The sequence below is a fragment of the Hemitrygon akajei genome, chromosome 9, assembly GCF_048418815.1.
Source record: "Hemitrygon akajei chromosome 9, sHemAka1.3, whole genome shotgun sequence".
NCBI lineage: Eukaryota > Metazoa > Chordata > Chondrichthyes > Myliobatiformes > Dasyatidae > Hemitrygon > Hemitrygon akajei.
Window position 1 is genome coordinate 132,876,774 of NC_133132.1, and position 19,876 is coordinate 132,896,649.

The 19,876-nt window shown below is 43.2% G+C and overlaps 1 protein-coding gene across 1 annotated transcript; it reads right to left on the reverse strand.

Moving 5' to 3' along the window:
• Nucleotides 1-853: 853 nt before the first annotated feature.
• Nucleotides 854-18,059, reverse strand: LOC140733539 (growth/differentiation factor 6-A-like). The gene is made up of 2 exons (XM_073057000.1): nt 17,608-18,059; nt 854-3,988 (listed from the first exon to the last, which is right to left on the reverse strand). Exons 1-2 carry the CDS (start codon nt 17,930-17,932, stop codon nt 3,087-3,089), a joined length of 1,227 nt encoding a protein of 408 aa, XP_072913101.1. The 5' UTR covers nt 17,933-18,059; the 3' UTR covers nt 854-3,086.
• Nucleotides 18,060-19,876: the final 1,817 nt, after the last annotated feature.

The following is a 19,876-nucleotide window of genomic DNA, read 5'->3' on the forward strand; positions in this document are numbered from 1 at the left end:
GCCTCCAGACCTACAGCCAGGAGCTTCTGACAGAAGCTTAGTCTGAGAATGCCTATACTTTACCGAAGTCTTCGTGCAGGCAAGAGCCCGCACATGTTCTCCTTGTTCCTGTTGGCTGAAGGAAAAGGAAATGGCATCTCCTCTCCGATTCCGCAGTTCGAGTGACCTCTCTGGTGCACCAATAAAGTGCAAAATGTAAAACAGCCTGCAGTGTTGCTGGAGCTAGGGAGAGTGACTCTGGCTCTGACCTCCAAAAGCAAAGCAATCAAAACACAAGTTACTTTCCCGTTGGTAGGCGCTCACCGCGTACAGTGAGCACAGTACGAAGGAAAGCTTCAGGGCAAAAAAAAAGTTATAGCTCGCTTGAAATGTCTCTGCACACAGGGTTTACATGTGGTGCAACTACTGATGTCATCTGGAGGAGTGTTACAGCAGCATTAACTGCGGGGCTCAATAAAAATCCTTTTGTGAAAAGTTGGCTTTCCCAACGCACAAGAACGTATCCAGAAATGTATGAAAACATACCATAGAACCATAGAACACTACACAACAGTACAGGCCCTTTAGCCTTCCATGTTGTGCCGACCCATATAATCCTTTTTAAAAGTACTAAACCCACACTACCCCATAACCCTCCATTTTTCTTTCATCCATGTGCCTGTCAAGAGGTTAAATACCCCTAATGTTTTTAACCTCCACCACCATCCCTGCCAAGTCATTCCAAGCACTCACAACTCTCTGTGTAAAAAACTTACCCCTGATGTCTCCCCTAAACTTCCCTCCCTTAATTTTGTACATAGTATACCCGAATGGGTGACTTTCATCTACTCGCCATTCTGTGGAATGTGTTTTCAGTCTTGAACTTCTTGAGTACGTTTATTCCATTCTGCTAACAATTAGATAAATATATTTGTTTGATACAGACTGTGTGCCAAATCTTCTGCTATCTTAAGTTTTATTTTGTAATACCATATAAACAATTAGGATGCATGACTAAATTTTAGCAAATCATTTCCTGCCCAAATCATGTATACCTCGAGCTTATCCAGAGGGGTGGATTATTAATTCATAATCGAAAAAATATATGGATTGTGATAATTCTACAGAAGCTCTGGCATAATTGAACTGCGCTTCTCTACTGTAAAATGCACCACTCTAAACTAATTTTTAAAGCTGCTTATTTCTGGGTACCAGCCAATGTTCCTTCTTCAGGTTCACCGCCTTGAAAAGATTACTGGTCGTTCCTCTCCTTGCTGCCCGTAGCAGCATGCCGTGAATTCGATTGGGAAGTGATTAAGCGGACGCTTTGGGAAGGAAACCAATAGGTTCTAGGAAAACCAACATTCTGCAACATTTTGCTTGCACTAAAATCAAATGGACCACTTGGCACCTTTCACTAAAAAGGCGCTTTTATTAATACTTTTTGGGGGGGGGGGTTTAAAATTCGCACATGAACCTTCACTTCCTAAGAAAGTGAATAGGATGCACAAATATCACGCACTTGTGATAAATCGTTATAGATCATTAGGTAGCCTGTAGTTGTGATATTGAGTTCAACTGTGTGTCCCGTGCTAAGGGATATCCTAGACCTTGGAGAGGGTGAAAGGAAACTTAGGAACAGAGATGGAAAGAACATCTATGGAGAAACCGTAGAACGGTGACTAGTGTCCTTAAGAGGAAATGTTAAAAATATTGTTTTTTAAAAAAATAATGGGGAGATTCCGTTTCAGCCAATGAGATCTTCGCTAGCCAAAGGAAGCACATTGAAAATATTGACTGAAAAACAACGCAATTGTTGAGATTTGGAACGTACTTGATTTAAAGGTAGGGTAGCAGATGAAGACTTGCACTAACCCAAGGATGCTGCAGATGGGAAACTGTAACCGCTGCTTTCAAACTGAACTGTTATTATGATCAATGACTCTCAGTACCTCCTCTACAAAAATAGCTCCTGTAGCCCTAGCCTAACCAGTTTCAATCATCGTCTCTTCTTTCAAGTTTCCGACAAGTCCACTTCGTATGCCTAAAAAACCTGAATATTCTGTAAATGCGCGAGTAAAGTAAAATATAAGTATCTTCTATTAAAACGGATGTTTAAACGTGGAAACGAGATTGACCTTAGTAGTACGTTTTGATATTTCTAAGACGGAATTGTAAAGACGGTCATTGAAACACATGGGAAGTCATAAATACTTATTTGAAATATAAGTACATGGACACGTAGTTTGTCCTTAATGCAAATTTATACTGCTGCCAGTTAATGGTGAATTTGAAATTGAATGTGATTTAGAATTGCAGTAAAATAGGTTTCTACTTAATTAGATAACGAGTTTGTGCCGTTTAAATTGAATGGTACTACAATATTCTTTGAGCATCCGTTCTATTTTAACAGCCTGTTATTTCAGATCCGTGCAAAGGCGAGTGGAGATGGGGCGAGTGGGGGAGGGGTGATCACCTCTGTCTTTCTCTGTCCCCGAAGGGTTAATCTGCGATAGGCAGATATGTGATCTTGGCAAGGATAGAGCTGGGTTTCCCTTTCAATGATTGCCGTCTAGGCCTTCCGCTTGCAGCTGGCTCACGTTTGTTAGCACATGTTAATAATGATCAAAACCAGATCGGCCGCTCCTTCGTTACAGCAAGGATGCCCCCGCCAGGGCAGTCCGGTGATCAGATTGCAAATAATGAGTGGATGTGCGCGCTAAGTCACGCTACAGAAATAGCAGATGGAACGGATTTTTACGTTTAAGTGAACTTCCCAACCTGTCAGCACCCATCGCTGGAGGTTTTGATTTAAAATTGTGGCCATTGACTGATGCATTAGGGTCAGTCGTCCGTCTTAATTACAAAATTAAGAACATGGATGCATTTAGTACAATTTATAAACCGATTCATAAAACTTCGAAGCCTTAGATTGTTGGATCTTTCGCCGATTTGATGGCCCAGGAAGTCGAAGTTCCCTGTGGCCTGGGGTCATTCTCCCCACGGCTGCACCTCGCCGAGATGCACTTGAGGATAATGGGCCATTACTCAACCCGCTGCAGTATTTAGCTTCAGATAAAATCACACTGGAGCGCCGGTGCAAAGCGCTACCTGCATCCGCACGATTCCACCACCATGTCTTCATATTGCTTATAAACCACATTGTTGCCCGAATCGATGTATAATATGCTGATGGGGCTAAGTTTGGATGGGACACAACAGCTGGGTGGCGTGGACTCGGGGTCCATGGAATTCATCAGCGTTTGTATAATAGCGTGATTGGTGGGTTCAAGGTGGGATCTGAGCGGGAAGTCGCAGATCCCTTCACAATGGTATGCCTCGTAATCCAAAGGGGCGATGATCCAATCGTCCCAGCCTAACTCTTTAAAATTGACGTGGAGAGGCTTCCTGCTACATCTCGACCTGGCTTTCTTCCCGCTTCCTCTGCTGGACCTGCTCGAGAAGGCTGTCCTCCTTTTTCTGCGGCGCTTGACATTCGGTTCACGACTGACCTGTAGTGAATCCAATCCACCCAGGGACCTGATCTTCTCTCTGATCTCCCGAAAGAGGTTTTCCCTTTTCTTCGTGTTACTGAACGCCACCAGCAAGGCTTTTTCCCGAGGCTGGAGATCAGAGCGACTGAATCCCAAAAGTCGAGGATCTAGAGCCTTCTGGGAGTAATCGGAAATGACTGACATATCTAAACACAGTAGCTTAGCATTGGAGTGGTTTCTCATTAATTCCCAAACGTCGAACACTTGCCATTTTGACGAATCGACGTCCAATATGTCAACTGTCCTTGAATCGAGAGGCTTCGGTGAGGAAACCTCTCGCTCCATACACGAATAAAGTAAAATCCGATACATACTCCCTCCCAGGGAGAGAGCCACGTGGAGATCTCCAGGCAACTTTCGAAAGATCCTCAACTCGGCTCCCACGAGCTCCTCGGTGTTTGGCAATTTGGAAATATCAAACAGGTATCTCTGTTTCTCCCCAAGGGGAGCTCCGTCTGAAAAAGAAGAAGAAAGAAATTAAGTTCAGAAGTTATAGAAGGAGGCTGAAGCGGGCGCGGGGGGGGGAGGAGCTAACAAAATGCGCTCTTAAGCAAAACAGAGAAGAACAGGAACAGGGCCCGCTGAATCGTGAAAACGATATTGATTCCAGAGTTAAAAGTAGCAGTGCACGCTTACACTGGTCGTTTACGCATTATGGTCATGCACCACACGTAACTAAACGGAGATGACAGGTGCTGGAATCTGGAGCACAAGCAAAGAGAAAATCTGCAGGTGCTGTTGTAAACAAAAACGAACTGCTGCAGAAACGTGGCGCTTAAAATATGTTTCGGAGACCGAAGTGGACAGTATGGGGCTGTGAAACTGCAGACCAGATGACGGATCTCGACCCGAAACGTTAGCTGTGCTTTGCTCTCCACAGATGCTGCCCGGCCCGTTGTGTTCCTCCAGTGGCGTTTATTTATTTCAATGCTCAAAGTTGAAAGCAAGTATATTATGAGAGTGCGTATATGTCACCATATTATACTACATTGAGATCATTTTCTTGCGGGCATTCACAGTAGAACGAAGAAATACAATGTAAAGAATGAAAACTGCATACAAAGACTGACATAACTAATGTGCAAAAGAAGATAAACTGTACAAATATAATAATACTAATGACAAATAGATAGATAGGTAGATAGATAGATAGATAGACAGACAGACAGATAATGCTGAGAACACGAGTAGCAAAGTCCTGGAGTTTTCTCACGCTTAACTTTATAATTGCTCGCTATTCGTTATTCGGAGATTGCATCCCAGTGGCGCACATCTAGTTCTGCCATTTCTCTTTCCTTTAATATGTATAATTTATAAACTCTGAACTGCTAACCTGTTCAATTTACTTCATTCCTTTTTTTTTATATTTTGGTCATTATTTTTTGTTAAACGAGGCGCCACCCAACGCCTTTTCGTTGATGCAGTTTCTCTTCTTCCCATTTTCTAAACAATTCCACATCTTTCTGACGTTTGCTCACTATATTCAAATAGATTCAAAACAAAACAAAAATGAAACACGATTATACAGCACATCTTCATGCTCTTTTTACAAGCTGCAATCTTGCCGAATCCTACAGTTCAGACAAGCCAACACATGACGATATGAAGATACAGGATCGGCAGCGAGTTAATATGAAGCTTTTTATTAATTAGACAAGAAAATTGAAGGTTCGTAAAGGCTGAATGAAGCACACACAAGCAAATCGCCCGAGCATTGTAAATACCTGCTCTGCCTATCACAACAGCATTCGGCTGAGAATGGAGCTAAGGAGGTCTGTCGAATCGAGATCAAACAAAAACTTGGCGACGACTAAAGCCATACTTTTAAAAAAAATGAACGTGAGCGTGGTTGTCAAGGGTGTTCTTTGCAGCCCTGGGATATTGCTACAGGGATCTTTTCCCAAACGCCTTCAGCTGTATTATTAATGACCTTTCTTTAACCCAAGGCTAGAACCTAGGCTGCTCACCGGTGATTCCGCAGCACTTGTCTCTATTGTGAATGCGTCCATTAATGAAACAGCTCCGACAGGAATTGGCTTGCATTCACGCCTGGGTTGACAGTGACAAGTCGCATTTGTACTAAGTAGGTTCTTGGTAATGATTATCTCAAACAAGAAAAAGCCTGGCCACGTTGACCTTATCTAATTGCTTAGACCCTACCATAAATATCTTTGGAATCCACATTGCCAAAATCTTAACGCGGCCTGCCACATCAACAGCCACGGAGACAAGACTTTTTGAATCGAATTCCTTCTGACCTCTCGACATGTCTCTATAATTTTCAAAGCACTGGTCTGGAGCTTTAAGGCATATCCATCTCTTATCAGATATCTCAACTGCTTCCGAAAAGCTTGAAATTATCCGGGATACAGCAGTCGGTTTGATGGGCACACCTGGTGTTGACCCTAGTATTCACCTGCTTCTTCACTTGTGCCCTGCACAGAATACCGCAGGAAGATCATGTTGTCGCTGCTTCCCTTGTTTGTCTCGAAGAAGACCCAGGTAGTAATAGAATGCCATTGTTTCATTTCCCTTAACGTCATGGTCCACCTGACCTGTGTACTTTCTTGCCATTCCTTCACAAGCTAGTTTCTGGAGCTCATTGCCTGATAACAAATGGGAGCCCCTCCAACGGGCAAATTTGATGTTCTTGGACTAGAGGCGAGACGTTTAATACAAGTCTGTCAATTTTTGCCTACGTTTCCAGAAAAAATATTTATCTTAAAAGATTTACAAGGAGGTTGCCGGGTGCTGAGGACCTGGGTGAAAGGGAAAGGTTGAATAGTTTAGGACTTTATTCCCTGGAGTGTCGGAGAATGAGGAGAGATTTAGAAACATAGGAAACCTACAGCAGAATACAGGCCTTTCGGCCCACAAAGCTATGCCGAACATGCCCTTACCTTAGAAATTACCTAGGGTTACCCATAGCTCTCTATTTTTCTAAGCTTCATGTACCTATCCAGGAGTCTCTTAAAAGACCCTTTCGTATCCGTCTCCACCACCGTCGCCGGCAGCCCATTCCACGCACTCACCAATCTCTGCGTAAAAAAAACTTACCCCTGACATCTCCTCTGTACCTACTTCCAAGCACCTTGAAACTGTGCCCTCTCGTGCTAGCCATTTCAGCCCTGCGAAAAAGCCTCTGACTATCCACATGATTAATGCCTCTCATCATCTTGTACACCTCTATCGGGTCACCTCTCTTCCTCCGTCCCTCCAAGGAGAAAAGGCCCAGTTCACTCAACCTATTCTCATAATCCAGGCAACGTCCTTGTAAATCCCCTCTGCCCCCTTTCTATGGTTTCCACAGCCTTCCTGTAGTGAGGCGACCAGAATTGAGCACAGTACTCCAAGTGGGGTCTGACCAGGGTCCTATATAGCTGCAACATTACCTCCCGGCTCTTAAACTCAATCCCACGATTGATGAAGGTCAATGCATCGTATAGCATTCTTAACCAGAGTCAACCTGTACAACAGCACAAAGTTGATAAAGATATACACAACTATGAGTGGTATAGATAGGGTAGATGCCCTATTTCCACTGAGGTTGAGCAAGACTATAAATGGAGGTCATAAATGGGCTATGGGTGAAAGATAAAATATTTAAGGAGAACATGAGGGGGAACATCTTCACCCAAAGGTTAGTGAGAGTGCTGAACAAGCTGCCAACAGAAGTGGTGGATGCAGATTCGATTTCAACATGTAAGAGAAATATGGCTGAGAGGTGTATGGTCCGGATGCAGGTCAGCGGAAGGGACTATGTAGCAAATAGTTAGCACCGGCTAGGTGAGTCGAAGAGCCTGTTTCTGTGCTGTAATGTTCTATGACCATGACTATACTTGCCTTTCAAGAACAATGAGCGCCAACAAACATCACGTGACCATAATTGTAAACTTGAACATTTTCTTTGAAACTCTTCATTATTATGGGAATCGTATGTTGAAGTAACCCAGTAAAAGCCATTAAGAGTAAATTAATTAGAAGTTCCTATGTGTTATTGTTCTCACTTATTCTCGTAACAACCCCTCCCTCAAAGTCCAAAATACAAAAGAGCTGATTGTGGCTTACAGGAGGAACGGAGACAGGCTCAGCCCGATCAACATCAATGGGTCTGCAGTTGAGGGGGTGAGTAGTTACAATTCCCACGGTATACACATCACCGACGATCTCACCCGGACTTTACAAACATGCTGTGTGGCAAAAAAGCACAACAGCATCCCTTCCACCTCAGGCGACTGAAGAAATTTGGCATGAGCCCCCAAATCCTCAAGACCATCTACAGGGGCACCATTGAGAGCATCCTGACTAGCTGTATCACCGCCTGGGACGGGAACTGCACCAACTTTGATCACTGGGCATTGCCGAGAGTGGTATGGACAGCCCAGCACATCTGTGGACGTGAACTTCCCTCCATTGAGGACATGTACAGCAGCAGGCCTGGAAGATCATCGGGGACACCAGTCACCCCAACCATAAACTGGTTCAGCTGCTTCCGTCTGGCAAACGGTACCGCAGCATTAAAGCCAGGACCAACGGGCCACGGGACAGCTACTTTCTACAAGACTTATAAATTCACATGTCTGAACATAACACAAAAATTTTTACTCCCTCACGTTGTGGGATGGATGTAAGATTTAAATAAATTTAATTCAATTCAGTTCCATTTCCTTTATTGTTATGAATTCATTTTCCATTTCTTTGTGACAGGAGCCAGGCCTCTTATCCCGCAGTCAAAAGAGTGATCACAATCGTAGGAGACTTGATCGCGAATTTGACAGATATTGGTGAGAGGGGTCGGTGATATCACACGGCTCTCCTCTCCTGCCATCATTCCATGTCTCGCGAAAACAGCTCACACCATTTCCAACATGGACAACATCCCCATGCTGACCATAAAGCACTGAAGCAGACAGTGTGTTGTTAATCCATCGTAGGTCAGCGAGCTTTGCACAACCAACAGAAATGGCCGATATTGTTTTGCCTGCTAGGCTGTCACCCAGCTATTCTAAATAAGATTTTCTAAATACTTACAAAATATGAGATGCCCACAGCTAAAGGATCGCACACGTGGTCAGATATTCCAGACTTCGCGTGGGAACAAATGTCTATTTTTTTTATCTATTTGGATATCATTAATATCGAGGTCACATAAATTCGCTTTCTTCTGTTTGGAGAAGTATTAAATAAGTACTGTAAATGTAAGGAAACTCAGTTATCTCTGTATGAGTTGCCATGGTTAAAAATGATTACTTAAGAATTATTCCATTAATTGTCCGCAATTTAACTTTACTGCCTCGACTCTGTGTTCAATTTACTTCTCAGTATTTTTTCCCTTCCAGCTGTGAAGGGTTTCGTGGCCAGGATTGTTGTGGAGTTTTGAACGGGGGAAGAGGGAGATAAAGCCCAGTACACCTGGAAATGACACAACCGTTTCAGTGCTTAAATGCAAACCTTCCCGTGGATTAAATCTACGGGAAACAGAGACATTACCATGTTATGTTTCGTCCCTCACAAAATCAAGTAAACATAATTATTTATCTGAGCTGTTGCTGTATACTCCAGTTACAAACTTAGTGCATAGAAAACAAACCGTTGCTAAATAGAAAGGCAGAAGAGACCATCTGCGTTTCTCAACCAAGGGTCTTTCACCTGAAAGGCTACGGTCTGTCCTGCCGAACACTTGCAGCATTTTCAGTTTTTGTTTTAGATTCTCAGCATCTGTAGACCTTTTTTTTTAAAAAAAATATACCTTTTCCCATATATTTTATTCCCCTTCCTCTTGCGTTTTCCAGAACGCAGAAGGCATCGTTTAACTTGCTTCACTGGGAGTAGCTAGCAATCTGTTCCCTGTTACGCTACAAACAGATGAGATTATATGTTGTTATACTGCTCTACAGTGGAGAGTTGATGCACTCAGTAACAGCTGTTTCTAAGCCTGTAATCGAGTTTTCCTTTAAATCTCACCACACATAGGAACCATATTGTTATTCTGTAATAAACTTCGATTGTGCAGTTATATTGCCGCCAGTGTATTTCTTTGGGAGAATAAAAGTCGAGCATATTTTAATTGCGGCGGGTGATTTTACGAATGCAGAATGCAAGGACAGAATGGAATTCTTGAAATAATTTACTGTTAAGTTGTTAATAACACGGTAAGATAGATCAATTGATTGGTAAAAGAACTGGAAGAGTGTTGGAGATTTTATTTTCCGCATGGACGGTGAGGGATCTGGACTCGCTGCCTGATGTTAGAAGCACTCACATATATCAGTGTAAGAACTAGAACATCAGGAACCTCTGCGCGGAGGCAGAAAGTAGGCTTCAGACCGAAGCAAAAAATCATTTCTGGGCAGATATGGTCACGACAGGCTGAAAAAAAACTCCCGTGCCATGACTTTCTGTGATTCTGTTACTTCGTGGAACAGCAGCAGAACTGTTTCCTTGGTGTTGTGCCGCATATTGTGTGCCCAAGACGTTTGTTTTCACCCGAAGTTAGAAAATACAGACAAAAATATAATCTTCTCAGATTGCAAGGAACTGAAAGAAATGCGGAGTTTCCACCTTAATGTTGACCTTCCGCACCCGTCCCCCGTAAACGGACGAGGAAAGGAGCAGCCCATTCAGTTGTGCGTGCTGCTGTGGAAAGTTCTGTCCGCTTTCGTGGTCCACAAAGAGATGTGTCTCCACCATTCGCAAGAGTTTGAGAGAATTATCTCGGTAGCTTTAAAGTCCGAATTTGTACTAGAGTGGGAATAAAATTGCGATAAAACAACGAGTACTGGCAAAAAGACTAAATCATTGCCAAAAAGTCGGTTTCGAGAGCAAGAGACCGTTTCATCACTTCATTAAACCCTGCCGAGACTAAATGGCCGCCTGCAACCTTACCTAATGATATTGCTTTTGATTTTCAGAGCTTAAAACTTTCTTTGGTCATTTTGTTGCCATGATACTCCATTTGGTGCCAGGTCATAGAAGGGTATGTTATCTTTGGAGCGTGCTTATGCCGATTACGCCTTTATTTCCGAGATTAGTTTCTAGATTTTGTTTTATTTCTAAAGTATTGTTCATGATATCTTCGAAAGCCATATTAACTGTATGACCTCAACAAGTCACAAAGGACGAGGAACTAAAAAGGACCGGGTCTTAATGGTGCGTTCCCCAGAAACTAACTCGTAACCAGCCAGTACAACTCCCTTCCGGTCATTAACTTGCATTTATTTTCTTGCATTATTTGGGGATGGTGATAGGGGAAGGCGAGAACAGTAAATATTAGTCGGTGAGCCACTTAATTTTTCAACACTCATTCGAATTTGAGACTAAAACGTCCTAATTCCTATCACTGAACATGCAAAAAGGTATTTCCGGTATAACCGGTTTCAGTGAACGCAATATTCGCGCACCAAACTTTGCGCTGACATGCTGATGGCACGTTAACCTTGTGTGTTCAGCGTTTCATCCGCAGGTCTCTCAGTCCTGATGAAAGGTGTCGGCCCGAAACGTCGACTGTTTGCTCTTTTCCATAGATGCTGCCTGGCCTGCTGAGTTCCCCCCAGCGTTTTGTGTGCGTTACTCTCTCTCTCGGATGATTCTTTTAGATGCATAAGCACATGAAATTAGTTGACTGTCTATGAGAGGTACGTTTGCGGATGACACGAAAATACATGTTGCGGATAGGCCAGGAAAGTTGATTTAGATTTACTGTAGGATGTAGATAAGGCCATAAAACGTAGGAGCGGAATTATGACTTTCGGCCCATTCAGTCTGCTTCGCCAATCTATCCTGATTGATTTATCATCCCTATCGACCCATTCTGCGGCCTTCTCCCCGTAACCTTTGATGACCTAACTCATCAAGACCCTATCAAGTTCCGCTTTAAATATACCCAAGGACCTGGCCTTCACGGCCGACTGTGCCAATGAATTCCATAGGTTTACCGCCCTCTGGCCAGAGGAATTCCTCCTCATCTCTGTTCTAAAGGGGCCTCCTTCTGTTCTGAGTCAGTGACCTCCGGTCCTAGATAGAAAGTCCTACGGAGCGCTAGGAGGTGAAATTGAATCAGCATAAGCGCGAGATCGTACATTTTGGAAAGTCAAATAGAGATAGGACATTTTACAGTAAAATGGTACGGACCTTTGTAACAATATCTTGGAAACACACCAGCGTGACGATTAGTCCCATTAACTTCGCCTTATTTCTCCTTCTCTCTGCGCAGAACATCAAAACCATAATATGATATCACCGGTAATTTGATATGAAAATGTTAACGAACAGAGAGTCATAAAGTACCCAGTCCATAGTCCCCTGAACGTGGCAATTCATATCCATAGATGTGGAAGAAACCCATAGATCGATAGATGTTGAAGAAAACACGTTGCGTAATAGCCTTCCGAGGGCGAGGCATAGAATATATGGTCATGTTGCAACTTTATAAAACACTGATTAGGCCCCACTTGATATACTGTGTGTAGTTCTGGTCTCCACACTGTGATTGCCACCGGGAATGTACAGCGGTGATTCACCGGGATTTTGCCTAGATTTGAGGTCTTTAGTTATCGGGAGAGATTGGATAGGCTGAACCTGTTTCCGCTGGAGTGATGGCTGAGTGGAGACCAGATAGGAGGTTATCCGATTATGAGAGGCATAGATGGGGTATGTTTCCCATTGTGGGAGTATTGACATCAAAATGGCATAGGCGAAGAGGAAGGAATTTTAAAGGGAATAAGAAGGAAATGATTTTTACACCGAGTGAATGGTATCTGCAAAATGCTCCCAGAAGAGATGGTAGAATCAGGTGGAATTTTAATGTTTAAGAGACATTTTGACAGGCACCTAAATAGGCAAGATACGGGAAGGAAACGGTTATAATGCAGACAAATGGGATTAGTGTAAAAGGGCAAAAATATTATCAGCAGTGATGTGATGGATGGACAGGTCTGTCACCGTGCTCGATTTTGTTTTGTGAGAATTATGATAATTAACCATACAGAACGAGAAAACAACGCGTTTGAACAAATGAATAATCGAGTCGTCCCCAATAATATCTATTTATCCACATCTCGGACTGTACTTTAAACACAACGCCGTTCTTGCGAGGGTCGCCTCAGAACTTTCATCTCGTAAATTCATCTCAGTAATGTCTGGCTAGGGAAGTGAAGTCAAGTATATTTGCTTTATTTCGCCAATCCGTATAACACAGGAGCTTGCCGCTGGGACGTGGGGCTTACTGGATGTAAAGCGAAAGTCTACTTAAGAAAAACTCTTAGCTTGAAATTGCGTATTTTTGTAGCCATTTAACAGCCCCTACGCGTTAAAATCTTTGTTGACCTAATCTGGATCAGAATGATAACTGCCTTGTTAAAATAATCCTGCATTTTGCAAGTACCAGGACCTTTGTAACAATATCTTGAAAACACACTAGCGTGACGATTAGTCCCATTAACTTTGCCTTATTCCTCTTTCGCTCTGCGGTTTTAAAATTACGCAGAACATCAAAACCATAATATGATGTCACCGGTAATTTGATATGAAAATAAAACATAGCAATTATTTGGACATTTTTTCAAAGTCTGCCTCCTACAGGTTATTACCAACTGCCAGCCTGTGACTGAAATATGAATGCACCAATTGTTCTTCTATTCACCGTCGTTCAACAAACACTAATCCCGACTAATTTGGGGGGCAAAAAGCTATCAGTTTCGTGTGGATGAATATAATCACTTAAAATAATACTTCTCTGCACACTGCATTAAAAAACAGTACGCCAGCATTACAAAAATCGTGGAAAAATGCAACACAGAATGACATTATTCGGCTCATCAGGTCTATACCGGTGGAAAAACCGCGACCCAGTCTAAGGAGCCTGCAAGCAATAGGTCTGTTGGCTGGAGGGTCACGGCTCTTTGCGTGCAGACCCTAGTTTTGTTTTAGGTGTGATGAATGTCTCTGCCTCCACCACCTTTCAGGCAGTGAGCTCCAGATTCCTAGTATCCGTTTTAATGAAACATTTCCCTCATTTTCCCGCTAATCCTGCCGCCAATTACTTTAAACAAACTCCCGTTTTTTTCACGTTTTGCTCAGGAAATAGATCCTCCCTATTTAATCCGCCCTTGCCCCCACATAAATTTACAGACGTACGTTTATGAAGTTATACACGTATTGAAAACTTTATAACTTTATACCACTTCCCTCCACCTTTTCAAACTGGCCTTCTTCGCTCTTTCTTGCGGTGCAGATCGATCCGAAGTGTCAACAGCACGATATGTATTGCTCCAGATTCCAGCATCTGCAGTCTTTTCTGTCTCTGTAACTTCATATACCTCAGGTACGTCTTCCCGATCTCCTTCTTTTCCAAACAAAAAAAGCCCTGTTTTATCGAATCATTCCACGTGGCTACAAATTTCTACAAACATCCTCGAAAATCTTCTTTACATCATTTCCAATGCAAGCACATCTTCCCTGTCAAGTCACCCAAATTACAACAGTCCCCCTAGCAGTGGTCCTACTCGTATTGTAAGCAGTTCTAGCATAACTTCTGCCTTAAAGTCCATGCCTTGGCTAATAAAGGCAAGTATGCAATTGACTGGATTATTTCTCCTAAAACTGCGAAGCCGTACATTGACGGAGCATGACCACGGAATCAAGAATTTTAATGACACATTCAAACAAGCCAATCTTTCTTTTGTTGGTTCATAAGTAAAAGGTTTACTGAAAAAATAATTGTCCCGATCACTTTGTCTGAGCACAAAGTGCATTATTGCAGGTGCCATGTAAAATGGATCGCTTGTGGCTGAGGGCACCTGTCCCTGGCTTAGTGGGTCATTATCCATAGCTGTTCGACTTTGGTGCAGAACAAGACGGCCTTGTATCTATCACACGGTGCGCTATAACAGGCTAGTTATTGGAAGTCTTGTTCCAACATGGTCCAAATCATCTTAATATTACACTAGCCGTGTTTCCTTGTTACGCACGCCTCTATTACAGCGCTGAAATGGAACGATTCGCTCCGAACAATGATTTATCGTTATTATCTTTTCAAATCTATTGTTCGGGCCACAATCATTACTGTATAGATTTATTCCCATATCTCAACAATAACGTTGTTTTTAAAAGGCAGAGCGCCGTGAGTCGCCAAAACGTGCTTTATAAGCAGGTGATTTATTTTTTGCAACTTTTAGAACAATCGGATGGTAAACGCTGGGCAAAGAAGAGCTTTGGCTTCAAGACTAATTTGCTAATAAGTAGTTCAAGCTTACGAGTTAAAGCGCACGATTTTAGTATAACGACGGGCTGTACTGATGGAATGGGAAGGGCAAATAATACGAAGAATCAGATGGAACAACGCTGGGTCATACGGATATTTGTTCGATTATTTGGTGACTTCGAATAAACAAGAGTGTAATATTAATTACTGGGATAGCTGTAGTAGATGTTTTAAAATCTGGAATCTGGCTAAATGTAGCTCACGGCTTCCTATCGAAGAATTCTACAAAGTGTGTGGGATATATACCCAAATATGAAAAATAACGCAGCTTTGATTTACAACCGAGCTTCTGAATTTCCGGGATTGCCTGCTTGCATTCGCATAGGAAATGTCACAAGTTCCGGTTGTGCTTTGTTCTCCTGAATTCCGAGGTCTTCATTTAACTTCAGGCTCAACATTTCGGCACATGCAGCTCCCCATTTGAGGGAACGAGCGGTGCTTTGTTTGACGCAGTTTAAACTGCTTTGAATTGACTTGACATTCTTATTGGTGTTATGTCTGACCAAGTCCCATCAATGTTTAAATATGGGAATATCGCTCGCTGTTGTATATGCCTGGCCCATCTTAGAGCGCCTTGTGACAATGTTGTTGTTAAAGGGAATGCCATTAAACAACAATCTGACACGCATATTAGTATTTGGATGACAGCTTCCCGGCAGAATAAACGAAGCGTGGATTTATACCTGTTTCAGGAGGTTGTTTTAATTTTAAACACTTCTTAGACTGACAAGCTATTTCGACAGCCCCAACATTAAGACGAATGGCAGTAAAGCTACAGGAGTAAGCCATCTACCAGATATATTATGTGCGCTCAGCTTTAAAATTAACCGGGGTTATTCTTACTCATTCCCAACTACTATTTTAACCGTACTGCTCCATTGCACGTATTGTGACATTTCTATGCAGTACTACATTGAATTATCACAGTACCTCACCAGCAACATTTCATTTTGTATGGGGTTACTTCGTCAAATACTGCGCGCAAGGCAACTGTTCTGGTTGTATCTTGTCCTATCAGGGTCAGTTGTCATAGATAGTTCTGACAACCAGCGGGTTTTCCGGTATTCGGATGCAGCAAATAATAAAGTCTTTCTCCATGACCGTCTAACTCTATCACTCCAAGTAAACCTTTCAGCACAGTGCTATCTCAGTAATTCTGTGCTTTTAAAAATACGCACATAACCTGCCTTTCAAAGTGAGTAGAAGCACCGCTCACTTTCCTTTTTTAAATGCCGTGTTGTAAATTATTTACCCTTTTCCAGAAGGGATGTGTTCTCAATATCCTCAAAGGGCATTTGTACTGGTGGAGTCTTATGTCAGCGTATTAGAGATATTGTTGAGTAGATTGTCCCGAACAAAATTTCAAATGGTACTGTAGTGGAGGACTTGATTTTTTGACTGCTACTTCGACACTAATATTGCTTCAGTGTTCTCAAGGATCGATTATGAAGTGGAAACGCGTGTCCACAGAGGGATACAATAAAACAGTATTTCCGTCTGAAATTAGTCAATTTCATTGCTGCATGTTCTGATGGTTCCCCAGCAGAGATTAATAAAACCCAGATGGTATCCAGTTAAAGTTCATTTAAATGGGCAATGCGCTAGCGGTATTCCAGTAGAAAGCAAGTGCTTGAGAACATCTACACATCTGCAACAGCTGTACTCATGTGACTAAGTACCTTTCCTTTCAAGTCTCGGGCAGCCCTGAAGTCTGTTTCATTTTCAGAGATTACTTAAATCAATGGAAGTAGGCGCATTTTTCATGGGACGTAACGCGGGGGAGGGGGCTCCTGTAAATAATCTGATGAAATTATCTAATTTCTATATCGTGCATCGTGCCCTTTTCGTGATTCTATTACAGAATCGTTTTCTTCTCAAAATCACCACTCATAAGATCGTGTTGTTTTTACTTCACGCACTTAAAAGCTTTGGACTGGGGTCATTCCCGATTCGAGATGCTGCGTGGATTTTTTTTTGGTGAATATTAATATTGAAAGGGAACATGTCCTGTTTCTCTTATTAGAATCTGCATATGATCCAAAGCGGACGTTGGAATCGGCATTCAAGTTTCTCACAGTGGCTCCCTCACATGCCTATTCCGCACCCCGCAACACCTAACCGCACACTACTGGCGCTAAATATTGTGAAGCCCTCATTACACATTGAAATGTTTGTTTGTACACGCTGTCCAGAGTAGTTACGGAGTGAATTCCTTCACCGTTGTTCATACTGTACTGCTGTTTCCACCCTCCCTATTTGTCAAGCACATTCATGCAGGCCGGAGGGTCTAGAACCATAAAATTAACCCCGGGGGACAGGTACTTCGAGGATACGCACGGCTCTCCTGCAATTCACATTGCAAATCGCAGCAGACGGCAAGATTTAGCAAATCTTTATTTCGTCAAACGATTGGTTCAGTCGCCAGCTCTGTGAGTCTGATTGCTTAAATACTGCTGCTGTGTACATTCTAAGAATTCTTATGGTAATATTGGATCAACTTTTCTTCTTCAAGACATATCACAGCTGTGGCCCGGACACGCAATCTGCCTGACATCAAGTTAATCAGTTGATGCATCTGTCCGTCTATCGGTATAAACTGCATCTAAATATACGTTTATGTCGATAACCCATGTCTCTGCTTACTGTTTAAAAGAATCAATTTAGCACTGGAATGGGAGACGTAATGTTGGCAGATGAAAGCAATCACTACTTGTATTTCGCGCCGCTCAGCCTGATGCAAGCTACTGTAAAAGCGCTTTCCCAGCCCGAGCGGCCAGGTCTCTATAATTAAATGGAGCCCCATTTATTACCCACCATATCCTTGGTCCACGAAGCTGGTGACAGTGTTGGCAAGGGGTCGGGCTCGGGCCAGACTGCTGTTCAACCCTTTCCTTTCGCAGGCGGATAAGGTCCTGTAAAGTGACACCATGTACTCGTGCGGCACCACAGTGCCGGTGCGAATGTGCTGGCGCTTGAAGGTCCGATCGTCCTTGCTGTCCCGAGGTGATGAGGAACCAGGAACATCCTGGGAAGAGGAATCCTGCAGAGACCCCAGTGTAGCAGCTTCAAGAACAGAAAGGAAATCCCAACAGCAGCAAAGGGCACACCACACCAGCGCCGCAGCCTTCGGTATATCCATTCTGGAAAAGTTTTGCGTCCGAGATCGGAAGAGTTTAAGTCAGAGGCTGAACGCACATTCAGATGCCTTTGCTCTCTCACCTTCCCCCCGGACGGCTGACTTGGTTACATTACAGAGAACGCTGCTCAGACTCCAGCAATTGCAACCATCCGCGGAGCAGGGCGCCCCCACTGCGCTTCTGATTGGCTCAAACTTTATCCCAGCAAAATCTTTTTTTAAAAATATAACTTTTCAGCAATTAGGGTCCCGAAAGCATGAGATGTTACATCAGGGGGACAGCTAATTCCGCAAATAAATTCCGAGAAGTGATGCAATATCATTCACCATTTTGCACTGCAATAAATAATCTCCTTTCCGCTTCTTTGTCCCTTTTCCTCCGGGTGTGCAGTTTTGGAGACAGGCGAGAGGTTTGGCTGCTGATACGCGGCGCAGTCTGCTGTGTCACCGTGGCAGCAAACAGAAGCCAGGTGCTATGGTGTGTCCCAGAGAATGCAGGGATGCCACGGTTGGATGGCGTTGGGTTGCCGCGTTTTAAACAAGATGCGATCGATCTTCAAATCACCCTGTTAGAAAAAGAACCGTAATGCTCAGTTCGTCCTCACTTTGTTTCCCGCAGGAGTTATGAACGATTTCTGCGGGGGGAGGGAGGGGAGGGTGGAGATGAGAATTCTCTCCCTCCTCCCTAGTAATTTGTTTTAAAAGCCACGATTTAAAGATTCCCGCAGTGAGCCGATGACGAGTGCGATAAGGGAAAGTATTCCCGACTATCCTGAAACACACTTGGTGGCTCCTTCGAACCATCACATGACTGGGTCAATGTTCCGGATTAATAACCTACGGTCTAGGCAAATACACGTAATGCAACCGAGAATGTTCCTTCACTTTTGTTTCCTGTAATAGGACTGGAGCTGACGTGTGTGTGTGTGTGTGTGTGTGTGTGTGTGTGTGTGTGTGTGTGTGTGTGTGTGTGTGTGTGTGTGTGTGTGTGTGTGTGTGTGTGTGTGTGTGTGTGTGTGTGTGTGTGTGTGTGTGTGTGTGTGTTGGATCGCTTTTAGATCACTCTGCAACAACAAAGATGTGTTTAACTTTTTTGGGGGGGTGAAACTTGAGAGCTCTTGATTTACCAGAGAGTGAGTGGCTGACATTTCGGAAGTCGTGGTTCCCACATGGATTGAATGCGCTTCATCTAGCTTTGTTCCCTAAAATAATGAAGAGAAGGACCAGGTAGTACATTTCACATCAAGCTCCCCATTCATCACTCCACTGCCCCAAACACGCTTGTCTTCTTACTGAAGTAGTACTTACCAAAATAACCGGACCGTTTATTTAAGAGAGAGGTTTCCTAGGAAGGTTAGCGATAGCCAGGAGCCGATCCTTACCATTGTGCCGAGATGCAAGAGAAACAGCAGTACGTTTTAACATCAGTGCAGAATACAGCTACCGTATAAAGCGGTCTTCTCGAATACTTGTTCAGATCAATTCTAATCGGGTAAGAAATGGTTCAGATTGTGCCTGGGCAGACTTTTAACTCATTTGTAGTATTCATTCGCTCTGCTTTGCGTTTATAATGGAGAAGGCATTTAGGAAGTCGCACCCTTGGTCTGTGAAAACTATTTTTTATTTGAGACTGAACTCACTTTTTGGGGATGGGGTCTATTCGGCCATTCCTGGGAGCATTGTTTGGTAAAATGGTGGGGAATGCTACAGGGAGAAGCGTTGAACCATAAAGCCATTACACCTGAGAGGTTAAGGGCCTCATTCCTCTGAAACAAACAACCTCTTCAGCACAAAGGAAGCGGAGAGAAAGTGAGGTATTCGGAACTGGTGTGGTCGCCGGTCGGCAGCCTGAAGTCCGCATGGGAATGATGGCAGCATGCAGGGTGGAAACTTATAAATTTTATAAAGACGTTTAATTGCTCGAATGAATTCCTCTCGTCCATAGTC